The 19,288-nt window shown below is 56.1% G+C and overlaps 1 protein-coding gene across 1 annotated transcript in view; it reads right to left on the bottom strand.

Moving 5' to 3' along the window:
* The window catches only part of SGIP1 (SH3GL interacting endocytic adaptor 1), a 56,845-nt gene that overhangs the window by 9,470 nt on the left and 28,087 nt on the right, over positions 1 to 19,288 (bottom strand). The window contains exons 8-18 of the mRNA XM_074596701.1: positions 16,942 to 16,953; positions 16,259 to 16,270; positions 15,521 to 15,545; positions 15,040 to 15,091; positions 13,891 to 13,976; positions 12,486 to 12,578; positions 10,975 to 11,049; positions 8,536 to 8,979; positions 5,417 to 5,538; positions 4,272 to 4,398; positions 733 to 792 (exon numbers count right to left, since the gene is read on the bottom strand). Of these exons, the coding sequence (XP_074452802.1) occupies positions 733 to 792; positions 4,272 to 4,398; positions 5,417 to 5,538; positions 8,536 to 8,979; positions 10,975 to 11,049; positions 12,486 to 12,578; positions 13,891 to 13,976; positions 15,040 to 15,091; positions 15,521 to 15,545; positions 16,259 to 16,270; positions 16,942 to 16,953 (1,108 nt within the window). The remainder of the gene's footprint in view (positions 1 to 732; positions 793 to 4,271; positions 4,399 to 5,416; positions 5,539 to 8,535; positions 8,980 to 10,974; positions 11,050 to 12,485; positions 12,579 to 13,890; positions 13,977 to 15,039; positions 15,092 to 15,520; positions 15,546 to 16,258; positions 16,271 to 16,941; positions 16,954 to 19,288) is intronic.

Here is a 19,288-nt window from a genome sequence, read left to right as displayed (position 1 = left end):
TCTGAGGCAAGGCTTCCTCCGAAGCCTCGGGGCTTTCGGAGCAGGGCTGGCCACCCGTCACCCGTGTCTCTGGCCTCTCCGAGACGTGCTGCTGCCCAGAGGAGCTGCCGTCTGTCCCGAAACAAGCTCTCCCCCAGCACCGCATCCTCCCCTTCTCGTCAACCCCCAAACCCGCAGCGCCTCCGACCGCCGCACCCGCTGGCACCTCGGCTATAACTGCTGGCAGTGCCGGCACGCTGCCGGCGCCTCGCCACCGAAAAATCCGCCGGGAGATGGGGAAGGACGCCCCGGCTTGGCAGAGAACTCGTCACCCTCCGGTTTTTAATTAAGCGCCCTGCGCCACAGCCCGCTCGGGGTAACGAGCAGCTCGCGAGGGAGAGTAGAAAGAAGCCCTGGTTGACAGAGTCAAGTTCCTCGGCAGTGCAAGCGGGTTCGCTCTCTGGTTTTCACCGCAGTCTCGGTACGAGAATATTCTTTTGGGATTTGGTTTGGTTGAGGTTTTGGGGGATTTTTTTTTTTTTTTTTTTTTAAACAAATAAACAGGGAAACGGATCATCGGGACAAATGGCACAAATCAAATCAAAATCATTCTGGTTGAACTTGCCACGTCATCTAAGTAGCCATAGCATTTCGCAGGGAAAGGCGGACTGGAGCCTTTGGAGGAAACCCCGGGAGTCAGAGAGCAAGAGCAAGGGGAGCAAGTCGTTACCGGGTTTGCTATGCGCTACTTACCTTCGAAAGTCAAATAAAACTTTCCTCTGTCAAACCAAACGAGGGAAGGCTGTTCATTCTCTGTATGGCCAGGAGTTGAAGCGGGATGGGAAAGGTTAAGGAGAGGGAGAGAGAAGGACACAGTGTGAGTCACAGAGCAGGTCATTTATCTCGCTACGGGGAGGGGACGAGGCGCTGCAAGCCGTTCACGTGCAAGGAAAGGGGGGTGCTTTTAAACGCTGGTTTTGGCTTAGGAAACAGAAAGCAGAAAGCAAAGCTATGGAAGCCCAGATGGAAGAGTACTTTTGCCCGCTTGGTAAGGATTTTTGGGGTTTTTTTTTTCCTCTTTTTTTTTTTTCTTTTTTTTGTCTAGAGTAGAAGAGGCTCCTGGGGCCACGCACTCCGTCAGCACATTCTAACTGCGCTGACTGGGGCAAACACGCCTTGTCCTCGTCGCCCCCCGGCGCCGTCTCTGCCGCGCCGCCACAGCGGCAGCGAGCGTGTCCCCGGCGGGATGCTGCCACCGCATGCCACGCCGGCGCGCAAAATCAGCCACAGCGACCCGCGTCTCAGGACACACAACTTGCGGATAAACAGACACACGCACACAGAGCAGGAGATGCCTGGCCGGAATTTGTCCCTTTCCCAGTACGACCACCAGCTGCCTGCGCTCACACCGCCTCGAAAGCCGCCTTAGACGCCAGGCACCGCGGAAATAACTCGGGGCGGGGGTGGGTGGGGGAAAACCTGACTTTTTTGAGCTGTCGAATTGACCCTTTTTGGATTCGGGAGGTGATAAACCCTTTCACCTCGCGGTCCCTTTTTGCCACTGAGAAACTGTCATGCAAGGTGCTGCGGGCGGCGGGGGCCGGGGCCGGGGCACCCGCGGCCACCCAAAGCCACGTGTCTGGGAAGCGCCCTGCGAGTACAGTACCTGCAGGCGGCTCACAGCGCCTTTCAAACGCGGGCAGTTTGTCAATAAAAGCATCATCTTCTGATAACACAAAGCAGAAGAAACGCAAAGGAAAGGAGAAAGAAAAAAAAAAAACAAAAAACAAAAAACAAAGAATGAAAACACCACTCCCAAACGAAACCAAGCAGCGCGCTGTGTCAACGAAAAAACAAGACGGAGAAGGATTTTAACGAGAAAAATAACGGAAGGGGCGCTGACACAGAAATAACAGCTTCTTTCCTTACAGTAAGTCCTTCAGACTGCACATGCAACCACAACGACAGCGAACCACAGCAGCACGGACGACAAAGAAACGAAACCACTTTTCCACACGCTCTTGGACAAACTCCATCGGACTTTGCCACGGGAGACACGAGACGGGGAGCGTGGTGGAGCCGGACCCGGCTTGGTGGGGGTGCCCCAGCCCCGTGCTAGTCCCACGGGACTCCCCCGGTGGTCCCCGACCCGCTGCCGTGCCCCGGGCCCTGCCCCCGGCCCCCCCTCTGCCCTGCACGCCTTTCCCTCTGCCTGCAGGACAAACCCAGGGATTAGAAATACTCCCTCCTCCGCTGGGGGGTTGCAGCCCGGTGGGTGCTCGCCCAGCACCGGTGGCCACCATCACCCCGGCCACCTTGGCGGCGACAACGGGGAGATGCTTGGGCTTTCCCAAACCCCTGCCTGCCCCTGCCTGTCCCCCCCTCCGCCGGCTTTTCCCAGGCCAAATCCTGGCAGCACGGCACTCGCCGCTTGGTTTGCATGGAGCTGGAAGTGCAAAGCCCACAATCTCTACAAAACCCCGTTTCCCCTGCCCAGGGGCGACCCGAGAGCCCTGGTTTTGTCTCTCTCTCAAGGAAAGCCCCCATGGAGGGGTGGGAGCCGCTGGGGAGCCAGTGGGCACAGCTCCTCACTCCCCCCACCCCCAGCCGCCTCAGCCCCCGCTGCTCAGGGTGGGCAGGTCATTAAAAACATCAAGCGGCAATTTTTGTTCACAAAAATATACGTGTTAGAGAGGGGGGAAAAAAAAAAAAAAATTAAATTTAAAACGAGAGCCTAAGGGAGCCATCGCCTGCTCAGCCTACAGGACCGGCACGCAGCCCCCGTTTCATAGTCACCTGGAGCCCCCACCACCGCCCCGTCCTCAGCCTGGCTGCTCCCCTCCACCGAAATCCTGTTTACCACCATGGGCCCAGGCGCCCCGTGGCCACCGTGCCTGCGGGCACCGGCTGAGGCCACCGCCGGCCCCAGGGAGTGGCTGCGGGAGAGCGGGCACAGACAGGAGCGCCAGCCGACACACCGGCGACGCTCGGGGCTGGCCGGCCCCGTGCGCGAGATGCGTTTTTGTTTTCCAGCAGCATGCTGTGACGGTGACCGACAGCCGGCGAACAGGTACAAGCATCTACGACACCTCGAGAGTGAAGCAAACAACAGGACGGAGACGCAGGTCGGAGACTCCGGCAAACCTACGGGGAGGGCTCGGGTGGGCACGGGCAGCCACCGGCACCACGGGGACGGCACCCGCCGCACGGCTCCGGCCATCCCATCCTCTTCCAGCCATCCAAGATGGCGCTGGGGTGGCGATGCTGCCGGTCCCCAGGGCGACAGCCAGGAGGGCGGCTGAGCAGGCAGGAACGCCAGCCAGGTTCGGTTTTTCGGAGGGTTGGTGTTTCGGCTCCCTCCGCAGAGCCCGTCTGCCAGCTCTACGGCAGCCAAAGCTCCTTCCCCACCACGCAAACCAGGCGTGCTCATCCCCCCCGCCCCCCCCCAAAAAAAAAAAACATGGGAAAGGAAAGAAAAAAAAAACAAAAAACCAAAAAGGAGGAGGGATGTTCCTGGTAGAAGATGGAGCTGCGGGAAGCATGGGGCGGTGGGGCCGGCAGCTGGGTGGGATGGCAGGGAGGGATGGAGGGAGCGCCGGCAGCCGGGACGGAGGGGACGGAGGAGGGAGGCACGGGGAGGACCCAGCGCGCGGAGCCTGGGAGCTGCCAGCCAGACTTTATTTGCGTTTCTTGTCTCAGGCCCTGGGCTGGGGGCGGGGGGGGGGAGGTTGGCAAACCCCATGTTTTTCAGGACATTCCTCCAAAAGAAAACTGCAGCACTTTGTTCTGGTCCAGGCCACGTTAAGCTAACGGTTTGGAAGAGCCTCTTTCAAGACCTAGTTTCCCGCTACCGCTTTAAGGGGAAGTATGAATTTAAGACATTCGAATAGATTTAATATGAGTTGTCTCCTGGATCCCAAGGTCTGGCTCCCAGCCCCCCTCCCCTCCAGGGTACAAGCATCTCTCGCAAAAAAAGCTTATTTTGACTGAGTTTACGGACCATAAGCACGTTTTATGTTATATTTCGCTTGGTGATAACCTCTACCTTCACCAAACATTCGCCGTTCACAACATTCCCAGCTGCCACGAAGAAAGCTCCCCTAGCAGCATCACGTTCGTGATCCGTCACACACCCCACCCCCCCCAAACCCCTTTTTTGCGTTTAAAAACCTGATGAAAATTAACGAACGTGAACCCGAAGAACAATCTAGCAAACGACAAGGTTTCAGGAATCTTTTCCGGACGTTCAGAGGTAGGAAAGGTGAAAGAACAGCAGTGCTGTATGTTTTTACCAACGGTGGGAGTGGTGGCTGCGCTCAGGGAATTGGTGGAAGATATGGAAGAAGTACTTTCAGCACGGGCTAAAGGTGCTATCGGAGGAGGGCTGGATGAGTGAATAGGAGGGCTAAAAGGCCTGGACTGTAGAAAAACATAAAATAACAAAAGGTTAAAGAAAATACGCACAGCGACATTTGCATCAAACACGCAGAAGCTTCTGCCTGAAGCCGTAACTCCCTGTACCTCCAGGCCAGCGGAGCCAGCGTCCGGGGGCAGCCCCGCTGCCTTGGGGCAAAACTGAACCATTTTAGTTCTTTCAGTGCCCATAGCATTTTAGTCTGGACTGAGACATATGGCAGACTGTTCCCACCATCTTGAAGGTCTGGGTGTTTGACATCCCCATCCCCACCGAGGACAGGAGCTCCAGGGGCTGCGGGGTGGATTTCATGCACCCGGCATCGGGAAGGGATTGGTGGCCACCAGGCACCAGCTCACCCGATAGCAGCTCACTGGGTCCTTACAGATCCTTTAAGGATATATATGGATCCTTTTGGGAAAACAGGTTGCCCAGAGAAGCTGTGGCTGCCCCATCCCTGGAGGGGTTCAAGGCCAGGTTGGCCGGGGCTTGGAGCAACCTGGGCTGGTGGGAGGTGTCCCTGCCCAGGGCAGGGGGTGCCACTGGGTGGGCTTTAAAAGTCCATCCCAGCCCAAATTCCATGATTCTTTAATTTTATATCCTTAACATCAATCCAAAAATTCTCCACAACTTACCTGAAGCAGCCCGGGGTGGTGGGGCAGAGCCCGGCATCCCGGCCGGTGCGGTACCGAGGATCACCGGGCACCCCCCCAGCCCGACACCCTTCCCGGGACAGCCAGACCCGCAGTGCCTTACCCCCGGGTGGCCGGGCACGGCAGGACCCTTCGACCCTTTTCACACCCATTTTCTGCCTTTACCGTAACCACAACCCACCGCTCGCCATTTTTCCACGTGCAATTTGTGAACAAACTATGGAAAACTCCAACCCGCCCAGGCAGCACCCGCCGGTTACTTGCCCTGCTCCATTAATCCGTCCCACCGGACTGCACAAATGCAGCCCCCCCTCGGCCATGCACAGACCCCCCCAGCGCGCCACGCTCCCGCTCACGGCGTTGGACGTACCACGTCGGCGACGGTGGGCTTGCCGGGGGGCAGCTTGGGCCGGGAGGGGGGCCGGGGGGGCGGCGGCGGCGGGGTGCCGCAAGCTGCCAGCGGCGTGCCGGGACGAGCCGGGGACGAGGAACCTGCAACAAACGGGAGCCGTCAGCACGATGCAGGGGGTCCCCATGGCTGCCCCCTCCCCAGACCCCCATCTCAAAGCAAAGTCCTCTCCCCCAGGAACCGGCGTGGTGCCCACCCACGCCCTGCGCAAGGTCTCCCTGGCCATTGCTCCACAGCAGGCGCGGGAGAAGAGTTTTTTGGGATTGCTGCTGCCGACGAATTCCTTGCTGGTGCTGCCCCATCTGCGCCGGGCACCCGGCCCCCTCGGCAAAGTTATTATTGCAGAAATCTTACAGTTTTACCTAAAACCCAGCAATACAGGCAGGTGAAAAACGCTGTGCTGAGAAGGCGTTTAACCCTCGCAGTGGCAGGGGCCGGTGCCACAGCTCCCCGAGCATCACGGCCGGCGAGGGGGGTCGGTGCCCACCACGGGAACGAGGGGTTCCGGGAAGAGGGGCAGAGCTGTGTCCGAGGGAGGCAGAGGAAGGGCGGAAGAGCAAGGTTATCCGGTTTGCTGGGAGCACAAAGCATTTCCCAGCCCTCTGGAAGGGTTTCGGAGAACTTCCCTTGAGGTTCGTGCATCCCCAGCAGCTGCTGCCTTGCTGCAAAAGGGGGACTTTTTGCAATTAAATAGAAATTTTAACAGATACTTCAGAGGATAACCCAGCAGACTATTTTCCTCCACGTACAGAAATTCCTTCCGGGGTAAGCTGAGCTGGCCTTTGCTCCCAGCCTCCGTGGAGCACAGCAGCGTGTTCTGGTCTACAGAGCGGCGTGTTTTGCTCCTAGTGACCATAAGGTGATGTCTTCAGCTTTACTTTTCCCACTCACAAGAGAATCAGTTACCTAAGTTTGGTGGGTGGTAGCTCAGACTATGGAGATTCCAACGCTACATCTACAGAAACAAGAGGGAGAGGTAAACGCCAGAAGGCTGAGGCGAGAGATGGGCTTGTCCAAAGAGAGCAAATCCTGGCCCTTCATTTGCACAACTCAAAACTTCAAGCCATTTTAATTTAGAAGCCTAACTCGGGAACTAAAGTTTGAATTTTTCCTTCCGTATCCCGCTAAAAGCCTGACAAAATAGGAATTATTCAGGGAAAGTAACCTAGCAGCACTGAACGAGCATCACAAGATGGAAACTTGGAGGGTGCGTTTTGCCCCGGCTCAGGAGTGGCCACCAGGTAGCCAAAGCCCTGCCAGATGTCAGCTTTCATCCGGGGAGGTTTGTTCTTCAGGTGTCTGAGGTGCCTGGGAGACTGATGTACCTCTAGATATTTTCTACAGCGAAAAACTGTGGCAGCGTGTTGTAGACCGGCATGAAATCAGGAGCCTGCTGGGATGCTGGTCCCCAGCCCTGCCTCGGTGGCACCCAGGAGCCCGGGCTCCCGCGACATGCGATGGCAGGAGGGTGTCCCGGGATGGCTCTGCCCCACAGCATCCCAAAACCGGACATCGCCAGGGCCAGATGCAGCAGTGGGGACATCGGAACGGTGCAGAGGGCAGGAGCGGGAAGGGTGTAGGATCGGCACCGCGCCCCCAGAGCGGCTGCCGGGGGACACGCGTGACATTTGTGTGCGTATTTCAACGCTCTGCCTTTTTACAGCTCCCCGTCCCGCGCGGGGCTGGGTAAGGCTGAGGTGTCAGGGGGCTGCAATGCACACCAAGCAGAGATGGGAGGTAATTTCTGGGGAAGAACTGCAGATCTTCCCCGGCACGCAGCACTGCCACGGGACCCTGGCTCCATCCAGCCCCCGACTCCTCTCGGTGGGGTTTCTCCATCAATCCACACGTGGAGCCGCCGGCACATCCCCATCCTGCGGATCTCCGCTCACACAAGGCAGTTGCTCAGTTGGCATCGGGGTGGAGAGGAATGTAGGAACAAATGCCATGTTTCCTGCTGCCGGTGTCCTGGAGAAGTCCCAGCTCCGACCAGTGCCACCAGGATGCGGATGCCACAGCCCCCAGCAGCCGGCCCTGCATGGACCCCAACCCACCCACCCCACAGCTGCACGGAAAAGCCACCACCACTAAAGCAAAGCCACACTTACAGCGACAGCCACGCTCGGGGGGACACCCCCAGCAGACCCACACGCTCCCCCCTGGAGGCGGCCAACCCCCAAAGCAGATGGCACGGCTCTCAAGCTCACATAAGGCTGGTGACAGGGGTCCCGCCGCACCCGTCACCTCCCTGCAGGGGTGGAGGTGCCTGCAGGGCTCCGCGGGGGTGATCATCTCAAAAATAATCCCTCGTGGCTGCGGGACGGCAGCACGGCGGCTGGTGGGGATGAGGATTTGCGCGTCGTGGCTGCACCGGTACAGTACGTGCCTCGGGGTCAGCCCCTAAAATAACGCGATGGGGTTGCACCTTCTCCAGCACTATGGGAGAGCTCGCGTAAGCTGACCTCTGACGAGCTCGTTTGCCCTAATGGGCATGCCGACATTTATAATTAAGCAGGTGAAGCCAGGCAGCCAGCACCTGCCAGACAAACCTATCGGGTTCCACCCTAGTGAGAGGTTTCTCTAGACCCATCTGGGCATCCACGCTCTCACAGCCCAAAGGGCTGTGCCAGACCCGTGCCACCGCTGAGCTGTGAGTTATTTGGTCTTGGCACTCCTGGGGTGACAGTATGCAGTGACCTGTCTGTCTGCGACAGCTTGAAACCCCCCTGGTTCTCAGGCTTCCTCAGATTATTTGCCTGAAATGTTTCCACCTGTGTTCACTCTGAAGCCTACTGAGGAGGGAGATGCCGCAATGGCAATCCTACGGCAAATCTTGTGGTGGGGCTTATGTGCGTAGAGGCGGGAAGGGCGGCTCACAGGAGCTTTGGGGGAAGGCTGTCAGACCCATCCGACCACCAGACACGCAGCAGGGAGCGGGGGAGAGGACACAGGAGGCTGAGGGCAGATACTGGACGTGGAAGCACGAGACGCGGGCGCCGGGCACAGGCACAACCAGGCGGGAGGGGACGGCGGATGCGGTCACGGCCACACCGAAGCACACCCAACGCCGCAGGACATACCGCTGGTGCTTCCCGTGCCGCTGCTGGCGCCCGGTCCGGGTGAGGAGACCACCGTGCGGTAGGTGGGCGGTGGAGGGGGAGGCGGGGTGGCTCTTTGTCCCAGCCCAAAATCTTTGGGAGAGGCGACCGGCTCCACGTTATCATCCTTAAGGTGGGGCTGCTCAGAAACCTTCTTGTGCACCTCTTCCAGGTGGAGCGGCGAGGGGAGCGGGCGGGAGGGCTCGGCCGCCGGAGCATCGGCCGCCGCCGGCGGGGACCCCGCTTTTTCCCGGGTTGTCAACTCCGGAGTGGTGTTTTCCGGGGACTGATCGGAAAAATTGACCCACTTGTCTTCTGCATTAGCAGCAGCAGACTTGGGGGAGAGCACGGGGCCAAAAATGCTGTCCAAGTCATTGATGGACGGGAGTTTGTCACGTTTGAGCTCTGCTGCGGGCTGGTCCCCTCCTGTGGTCAAAGCAGTTTATTTTACACTTAGCATCAACCGAGAGAGCGGCAGTCGCGCTATTCTCTACGGGGCTCTACCTCAGCTACTTTCTAGAGGAGATGCTTTAAAAACACGTTTTCTTATAAGCTGCCGGGGAATATAATTCATGTGCGAGAAGGTTTCTACGCCAGGTCACGTGCAATGTGTATGATGAACCGCGCCGGGTTGAAATACATACACGGCGTGAGAGAGCGCGTGCACCGCGAGCCAGGCGCGGCTCCTCCTCCATCATTTCGTACGCTAAGGGTCCCGTATCCTCCTCCCCCAGCTCACACCTGGCTCCCAGCCTTCGTCACAGATTGTCAAAATAACATCACCACGTCATCATCATCACTCTGGAGTCATCAGCAGATAATAAACTTCTGGGCTCAGCCTGGTGACCTAAAGCTCTCTTGCACGCTCCACTATATATATATATTTAAATATGAGTAAATATATATGTATTTAAATACATGTAAATATATATATTTATACACGTGTAAATATATATAAATATATTTAAAGATGCTGGTTTGGCACTCACAGGCTGGCGCCAGGCCTGCAGTGGAGGAGAGCAGCCAGGGTGTATGTATTTCAGTTGCGAGCAGCAGCAGGGGATGATAAAAGCCGTTCAGGGCTCTACTCACTGCGCTAACACACCCCCCAACGTTCATATCCGACCCCATAACCAGCACGGAGAGAGGATTCACCAGCAAAACGTTACACACCCAGAGGAGGGAGATCCTCCATCCTTCCTTTCCTGCGTTTCTCTCTAGCCCTTCTCTCCCAAGGGCTAAAAATACTGCTAAAAGGTGCGTTCTGCTAAAACCAACGCGCCCCCCAGGATCCGCGCGTCAGCATCCCACCCCTGCTCCTGCATTTGGGGGAGCCATCTGTGCTGCTGCAGTCAGGGAGTAAAATAGAGTTTTGCTAAAGCAGGGAAAAAAAAAATAAAATGATAATAGACCTCTGCCACTGGCTTTACTTGACGCAGAGGCTGAAGCGCGCAGCGAGGCAGAGCCCAGCAGATAAAAGCCATCCCACGTGGCTGGGCATTGCATTGGCTCGTGGGGATGAATCTGCGCGTGTCGGTAGACACTCTGCCAGTCTGGCTGCTTGGATAAATAGCAAAAAAAAAAAAAATATTAAAAAAAAAAAAAATCACAATATGGGAGCATGAATGAGATACTGATGTATAGAGCAGTAGAAGCTCAGGGCGGGGGATTTCTCCGTGGCGATGTTCGTAACGCCCCAAGGCGCTGTGTGTGCGCGTGTGTCCATGCAGTGCCCTGCCCGAAGTCAGGGACTGTCCGTTCTGTCCCCAAATCCCGCGCCTGCAGCAGACAGCACCCTGCCAGCAACATGAATTATATGCTTATAAGCACCGTACGGCCTCTGGCTGCGTTCAACGCCCTCTCTCAGTCCCTTCCTTCGGGCTGTCCTCTACTCCAGGCACCGTTCCGTTCTCCCTCCCCTCCGCACCCCCAGCTGCGGGACCGGGGGGGGGGCTTTTCCCACCCTCCCACGCCAGCAGCAGGAATGGGGGAGGGCAGGAGCAGCCCCCCCACCACAGCCGGGCACCACGTACCCCCCTGATTTCACAAGCGGCGCCGCTCCAAGCACTAACAGCGCTCTAATTAATCCCAACTTCGAGCAGGACTTTAAGGTTAGCATCGCTTTTCATTTCTAAACGTGACCGATCCCAAAGTGGGGGGGGGAGGAGAGAGCATTAATTTCACCAGGGCGACGCTGGCTCGGGAGTCAAAGGCTCCTTTGCACCGCTCCCAAAAGCGTCGCCCTGACCGCAGCATCCGCTGAAGCGCCGCGAATGCGAAGGGAAGAGGATGCACAAGGGCCAGACCTGCGTCCGAAACACAGCCATGGGGACCTGAACCCCCCCCACCACCAGCGCAGCCCCCGTGGGCTCCGATCGCTCTACCGGGGCTGGGCGAGGGGACGCGGTGCCGAGATTGTACCTATTGCCACCGTCAGAGGGGAGCCGGTGCGCGGCGGCGTGGCCGGGATGTTTTTCGGTGGGAGCGGCGGAGGGGCTGCGAGAAGAGCAGAGGGGGGGGAAAAAGAAAAAAAAAAAAAATAATTCAGTGGTGGTGTGTCAGGAAACCCGCACGGTTTGCCAGGAAAATGGGATGCGGCAGCGTGTGGCTGAGGTGGGAAGCGGGCAGCGGCACCGGGATCACTGCTGGGCCAGGAGCATCCCCGCAGCCCGGGGGCCCGTGGTGCTTCGCCAGAACAAGCGATCCCCAGTGGCCTTTTTTATTGGGTTGTATATGGGGGTTTTGGTGTTGTTTATTTGTTTGGTTTTTGGGTTTGGGGGTTTTTTGTGTGTGTTTTTTGTTGTTTTGTTTTTTTTTTTTTTTTTGATTTTTGAACCTGACTTTGTCCTCATGTTCTAAAAACCTGAATTAGCATTTTAATTAAAACCTGTAGCCTCTGAGGCGCGTATATCTGCCTCCGCATTTCTCATGTGCCCATCCCGCACGGATCCGGGAGGCACATACGGGAGGGAGGAGGAGTGCTGTTGGTTAATTAACCCAGCGCTGCTTTACGGGGGCTTTTTTTCAAAGCCGATATAAATAGCATCCGAGGCCGAACCTCCTGGAGGAGCAGCCCGGGAGGCACGGTGGCACCATTTTAATCACGAGTGTCACCACCCCTTCGCAAGCTCCTGATGTGGCCAGAGGTTGCCTCGACCTTGGGACATCGGCACAGGCAACGGACCGGCATCGGACATCATCGGCAGCTCCAGGGCTGGGGGTGGGTTTGGCCTGAAGTGGGTTGTGCTAATGGCTAGTGAGGGGGAAAAGGAGCCGGGGAACCAGGAAAGAATGACACTGTCACTAGGGAGGAGGGAAGGCTGCGGTTCCCCAGCTGCCCCGGGCAATGGGGAAAGCTGTAAGGAAAACCAGGGATTCGGGGCTGCATTGCCATTCCTTATGTTAGCCTGGAGAAACCAGTGCTTCCAACCTTTCCAGCCAAATAACCGCATCATTAACATGAGAGATCAGGGACTCCTCACCCCCAGGGGTAGGCGGGTTTAACCACTGGCTCCACGCGAGCCCTTTGCCCCGGCCGGAGATATTTCACCTTGCAAACCCAGCACACGCCGGCAGAAGCGTGTTTCTCCAGGGAAGATGAGCATCGTCTCTCCCACCCTAGGTACCATCCATCCCGCCCCCTTATCAGCCCCTGGGTACCACCTGTCCCATCCCTTATCGGCCCTTGGGTACCATCCCTCCCATCCCTTATCAGTCCCTAGGTACCATCCATCCCATCCCTTGTCAGCCCCTGTCCTTCCTCCACCCCTACAGTCAAGCCAGGGGAAGAAAACCCCTCTAACTCACTATACAATTAAAACGTTACAGATTTTCACAGTACCAGGGATCTGGATGAGGAAAAGGGAAAGGTTTGATTTGATTTCACTATATATTTCATTTCTTCTCAATGATAACCTGCACGGTTCACTTACTTCCAGTTGGAAAAGGTCTCGGTAGCTTTGGGGACTCTACGCTCGCGTTGACGGGCTGGACCGAACCCCATATCTCAGGCTGATCTAGAGTCGCTGAAAATAATCAAAAAATAAATAAGTACACATGCAAGGGCATCAATAAAACTATTTTCTGACAAATACCGAAACACACAGATGAGACGCATTCATCTGAGGCTTGTAAAGAGAGGAAATGAAATAGTGACAGAAACCTCTCATTAATTAAGGACGGGGGGGTTTCCTGTAACGTTGGGTAATTACAAGCTTGCCTGATTTTTTAAACAGGACACGCAATTAGTTTGACACTCATGCCGCTTGACAAACAAGACAATGCCGTTTATGTATTTGGAGGCTTATTAAATTAAGTGAAACGTTGCATTAATTGCAAAAATCGTCTGGAATTTGAGGATACACAGAAAAAACACCCAGGTAATAAAATGAAGAGATCCAATTATATCCACAGAAGTCCCTCCTCTATATCTCATTGCAATTTTTTGCCTTTTTTGTTTGTTTATTTGGTTTTTTGGGTTTTTTTGTGGGTTTTTTTTGGGCTATGTGTAGAAAACTGCATGCAAACATGGTTTTGATTAAAAGAATTAACCAGAGTCATTAATTACAAGGCGTAACGAGGGTACAAGCGGCAGCGGCCATTTCGCGCTCGTTCAGCGGAGCCGGGAGGAGGAGGAGGAGGAGGAGACCTCCCCGGGAACAAACCGCTCCCGCGGGTGAATGGGGTTTTTCTTTGGGAAGAGCAAGCCTTGTGAGATCGCTGAGCTTCGGGAAAGCTGCGGAGAAGAGGCTTGAGGGGGAGAAAAACATCTCCTTTTATACTCCTGTCTCCTGTTACACTCATGTCCAGGGGAATGCCATTTCTGGGGGAAAAAAATGCCATTACTGAGATGGCATCTTCACGGGCACGGGGACCTGTAAAGCGCTGCCAGACATCTCTCTTCTTATCTTGCTGCAATTAAATTAGCGTGATGCCGAAACGCTGCCGTGGTGTCGGAAGCTAATGACGGCCGCTGCTAAACACAGACTAGTTGGGAGCTTGGTAAACAGGCCCAGCCGGGGTTTCATTTGAAAGTCAATATTTTTAATATTGGTTAGCTGCTCTCTTTCGGGATCTGTCTCAAGGCCACGTAATTAACTAATTGACTTGAACACTTGCTCTGTTTCCGCATAACCCGTATAAAACTCCAAGCTCACACTGCCTGTAACGCAACTTCACGTTCTGCTTTAATTGCCTTTTTTCCCCTCCTTTGAGCGCAGGGCTGGGGGTTGGTGACAGAGCCCCCCCGGGTGCTGGCGGAGCTGGGTGCCACGGGCTGTCCCCAAGGGGTGATCTGCCAGGAGATGCCACCACCCCCGTCCCCCCGCCCCGACCCACCGTCCAGCTTCTGCTCCTCGAACGCCGACTCCAGCGGGGGCCCGAAGAGCGGTGCCAGCGCGGCGGCGTCCTCCCCGGATTTCTTGCTGTGGGACGAGACAAGGGCCGGGGAACACCACGAGGGTCAGGTTTGTACTCAAATCCCGGCATTTGAGTACCCACACATGTATTTTCAGGGGTGTTTTTGTTCTAGACTAAGCGACACCTGGCAAAACACGGGGTTTTAGGCGGAGAAAAAGGGGAGGAGAGCGGCGGCACCAGCCGAAGCACTACGGTGCAAACCCTGCAGTGCCCAAGCAGCCGGGGATTGCTTCAGGATTAGTCAGAGCTACCCCAGACCGCAGGGAAAAGCGGGGAAAAAAAAAAGGACAAGGTTTGGACCACTCTCAGGTCCAACCCAGCTCGAGTCAAGCCCCGCCGCTGCACAGGGCACGGTCCTTAGCAGGATTTGGCTTCGCTCCGTATCAACTAGTCTGTCCGCTCCCCTCAACCAATACGGACCCGCAGCAGACGCTTGCCAGCTCTCCCCATCAACCGGGCTCGAGGCGGCTTCCAGCAGCGGACGTCCGTGGGACACCGACTATGGATGCCGTGCATCCGAAACCAGGGGTGCCGCTGCCACCAGCGCCTCGATTCTGCGTGGTTGTGTCCGGCCAGGCTTGGGGGGGAGCGGGGGCATCCACCATCACCGTCCGGGCACCTCCCGGCACCTCCCCTCCTTTCTTATTTACTCACACAGCACCCGAGCAAAGCGCCCGTGGGCCCAAAGCCCCCAGTGCCTCTCGCATCCCGCGGCACGCAGCGTTGACTCGGCTTATTTAAATGCCAAACGCAAACATTTGGCTGTCCCACAAGCCTAAAGAGTTATAAAAGCGATGTTTCCGCCAGGTTCGGGTAGCTCAGGTAGGTGATGGGTTGGCAATATTTGTACAGCAGTAAAAAAAAAGAACACCCAGGGCTTTTGCTGCGTTAATTCTGAGTTTGACTTGCCCACTTATACGTGAAACGAAAGGTCAAAATCCAGAGGTGAGAACAGATGCTTCCCATTGAGCAACGGTGCAAACCTGCAATTGCCCACCGGAACGTTTAAAAGCCACGTCAGGGTGACGTGCCTGGGTTGGGTAATTATACCACGGAGTCCGCACTGACCTGGCGGGGTCCGGCGTGGGCGTGGAGCGCCGGGGCCGTGCGATCTCCTCACCTGCGGCACAGGAGGGGCAGCGCGGGGTTAGAGCCGTGGACCACCCCCCATCCCCCCGAGCATCACCCCCGGCCCACCCCAGCCCGCGCTGACAGGAGGGCTGACGCCAGGCGTGCCACCGGCACAGCACGCGTCCCGTCCCACTGCCGTCCCACGCCTGCGATGGAGACGCTGGCACAAAAAGGTCTGTTCTATTAATTCAGACTTTATTTCTGTAGAGAGCTGGATTAGGGAGCTGCACTGTTTCTGTAGGCTTCCCCAAGGGTGTCCCCCATGGCCATCTCTAAGGAAGACATTTGGCTGCCATCATTTCTGCCAGGACAACTTTAAAGCAAAACTAACCCCCTCCCACCCCCCGCACCCCCCCAAAATACCACCATCACCGCCCTGCTGTAACTACTGCTCTTGGAGGCTGTAGAAAATACTTACTGGATAAATTCCTTTTAATCGTCCCCTGGAATTAGAAACACAGGAGGTAAGCGGGATGCACAGGGACATGGGCGCATGGCAACTGTCACCCGAGGAGGGACACTGCGGGAGCAAAACAGCCCAGCAGAGGTTGCCTGCCTAGGGCGATATTTACCCTACAGCATCCCAGCTGCACGCGCGCATTGGGAAATCCCGTTTGCTCCCACCGAGAGGGTTTTGAGCCGCTTAAAGCCACCACCCGGCAGTGCCGCCTTCGCAGCCACCCTGGCGGCCGGTGGCTTGTGGGGGTCACCGACACCCTCACCCCATTAGAAATCACGTAAAACCAAAACCCTCACGTTTGATGGCTGCAAATCAATCTATGCCAAATGATGTGCTTTTAAGCAATGGAAATACCTTGCTCTTGCCAGACAACGCACACGTGCCCGTGCACAGCAATAGCCAACTCCCCCCCCGCTCAAAATCCCAGCAGAGAGGGGAGCGGGGGTACGCGGGGACAACCAGCGGGGTCCCCAGGGGGATTGCAAGGATGCAGGTCGAGCTGTGGGGGATGCCCACCATCAGGGACCCCTTTGCATCAGCCAGGGGGAGGGAAAGGTCCCACCACGACCTGGGGTCACACAACGGGGCAGCTAATGGCACCGTCACCCCGCTCCTCTTCCCCTGCGCAGGCTCAGACCCCCCCAGCACCCCCAGCCCCGCGGCGGAGGGGCGGCAGCAGCGGGCGCGGGTGCTTACCGGGCTGCGCCGCTGCGGTCAGCGAGAAGGAAGAGAGAAGAGACACCTGGTCAGAGAGCGACAGGTCAGCGCCCCGAGTCCCCCAGCGCCCATCGCACCCCTCCAGTGCTGGGGGGGTCCTCCTCCACCGCCCCCAGCCCCGGCACCCACCAGCAGGAGCACAGCACCCTGCACCCACAGGCTGGTGCGTCCCCCCGGGCACCGGGAGAGCAGCATCCGGAGGGACCCCAAACCCCATGGAATGGGTGGATTCCCCCATTTTGGGCTCAGAAGAGTCTGAAGCCCAGTCCTCCCGGGGAAGCCATCGCACGCAGTGACACACATTGACCACCGGTGGGTTTTTCTGCCTTCTCGTACCTTCTGATGTGCCACGAGGTACCTAAAACGCGCCCAGATGGAGCTGCGCCCTTACACTTCTTGTCCAAAAACCACCAGGTCTTTCACCCAAGCTACACCCCCAGACTGCGCGCATTCAAGGCAAAAGACAGCCCAGCTCTATTTTAAAACGCTCTAAGTCAAATCAAGGGAGAAGGAAAATAATAAACCTCGTGCCTTCCAAAATGGGCTTGTTATTTGCATTTTACATTCCAGCTCTAGAGACATGCAAAACAGGGACCGTGCAAACAAGAAAACACAGGACTGTGTTAAAAAAATTATAAGAGATAAAAAACGGTATTTCTTACCGGACTTTTCCTCTAAAAGAATGCGGAAAAATAAAAGAAGAAAGTGAGAATATAAGATGTTTTCTATAAAGGGATAACACAGAAATAAAAGATTCGTGTTATGACCAGAAGCATCAGGCGTGTAACTGTTAAATGTACAGCAAAGCGGAGTCGTGCGCGCACCCAGCCGGGCTCTCATTCACTCGGACGCGAGGTTGGAGGGAGACAGAGCGTCTAGAAATGAAAACCTGCATCCGCCCCATCTCACGGGAAGGATTCACGTGCTTTGATGTTAGCGGGCCCTGCTAATTATAGACAAAGGCCATTTCCCAGCCTGTTCCGTTTCTTGGAAGGGTCCGTATGAGAGGAATGTCCAAAGCATGATTTTACCCCTAAGTGCTTAAATTTAAGGCTATTCCTCGTCAGCTTTGCCCAGTGACTGTTTTTTTTCAGACCGTGACAAAGCCCCCGCTCCTGGGGCTGAGTTTTCGTGGTGCGGAGAGCGAAGCGGGCAGGAGCTGCCGGAAGGACGGAGCAGGGAAGAGGGTGGGAGGTCTGGAGACGCCGGGCTGGTGCTGGTCCAGTTGGTGGCACCACCTGCACGCTTCTCCTCAAGAAATGAGACCTCAGCTACTGGGCTTCAGGCAGGGGATGCAGCTGACACCAGCGGACACCAGTATCTCCAGTTTTCTTCTTGTTTTCAAGCGAAGGCACCATAACATACACCCCAAAGGGTGTAATTGCCTATGGACATGGCATGTCCCATCCCATCCAGGAGAGGCCGGTGCACAGGAGGGATGGAGCAGCGTTTTGCAGCTGGTTTTGGAGAGGAGACGAGCCCAGGACAAGGGCAGGGACCCAGACAGCAAAGCATGGAACTCCCATGGACGCAAAACTCCTCCAGACAGCTCCTGCCCCGGGCACTGGTGCTTTCCTGGACACTGGTACCACTTGCCAGGAACCCGGCGGTGGCACCGCAAACCTCCCCATCTGCGCCCTTTGGCTCCGTACGCCGCAGTTTGGCTCCTGACCTGGGAAAGCAGCACGGCTCCTTCTGTTCAGCCTGGCACGGGGATTTTGCCTGAGCCCTTTGGGTTGAGCAGAGCATGTTGGCGGTGCTTTATAGGGAGCTCTAACCCCAGCCGTGCTCTGCTGGCGGTGGCAGCAGGGACACAGATTTTCCCCAGGGAAAGCACGGAGCATCCCAACCCAAAGCCCAAAAGGCAGGATCCAGACCGCACCAGGCTGACACACACAGTTGTGCTCACCAGGGGCTAAATCCTTCCTAATCGATGGCAAAACTCCCCCCAACCTCAGCAGGAAAAAACACCACGGAGGAGACACAGGATGGTTTGGGTTGGAAGGGACCTTAAAGCCCACCCAGTGGCACCCCCTGCCCTGGGCAGGGACACCTCCCACCAGCCCAGGTTGCTCCAAGCCCCGTCCAACCTGGCCTGGAACCCCTCCAGGGATGGGATCATGTCTAGCAAAACGCACGTTTTGTGGGTTTTGTTTCCCTGGAAAAGGTGAGGTGCAGAAGAACTGCTGGCCACAGCAGCCTAATCCTTGTGTACCAGTGCAAAACTCTTCAAGTATTTCATCATAGAGTCATCTAGGTTGGAAGGGACCTTTCAGGTCGAGTCCAACCATCAACGTACCACTGACAAAAACCATCAGTAAGACTAAAAATAACCAAGGAACTTCAGACTGCTGGGAGCTGAGTGTAACTGTTTGATAATGTCTTGATGGATCTTTATTGCTAGAGGCAACATTGCTTTACATTTTTTGGCTAGATTCTCTGTGATCCCCACGCCGCAGTACAGAACCGATGAGTGGCTACTCCCCAGCTCTGCCAGGGCCACCAGCTGCACCCCGGGACGGGCGAGTGCCCTGCTATGTCCAGGGGACCTGCTGCCACCAAGGGATGCAGAGATAAAAGCCAGGAGGGAAGGAGAACGCACCAAATATAGGCTTGGCCCCTTAAATAAGTTCTTATGCCTTCCCCATCCTATTTTTAAAGCATTGCACTCTCTCCTCTCAAAATAATGCTGTCTCCTACGTTACGCACGTGTGTGCGCCAAACTGCTGGGGCCATCACTTCGCAAGACCAAAATTAGCTTCGTTTCGCAATAAGAAATTCTGTTTGAGGTTTTGTTTTTTTTTTTTCTTCTCTTGATCAAAATTATCCACCTATTTGGCAAATGATTGCCAGTCTCCAACACTCCCCCATCCTTCATTTGCTTATTTGCTTAATTTTGATGAGGGTTTTCGGTTGTTGATTTTTGGGGTTTTTTTTCCCCCCCCTGTTTTCCCCTGGTCACAGAGCAAAAAGCAGCCAGAAGTGCACGTCCCTAAAGGGAGCCGTGCC

The sequence above is a fragment of the Larus michahellis genome, chromosome 8 (genome assembly GCF_964199755.1).
Source record: "Larus michahellis chromosome 8, bLarMic1.1, whole genome shotgun sequence".
In the NCBI taxonomy this organism is placed as follows: domain Eukaryota; kingdom Metazoa; phylum Chordata; class Aves; order Charadriiformes; family Laridae; genus Larus; species Larus michahellis.
The sequence above is the reverse complement of the archived record's forward strand: the minus strand, read 5'-3'. Positions and strand labels throughout refer to the sequence as shown.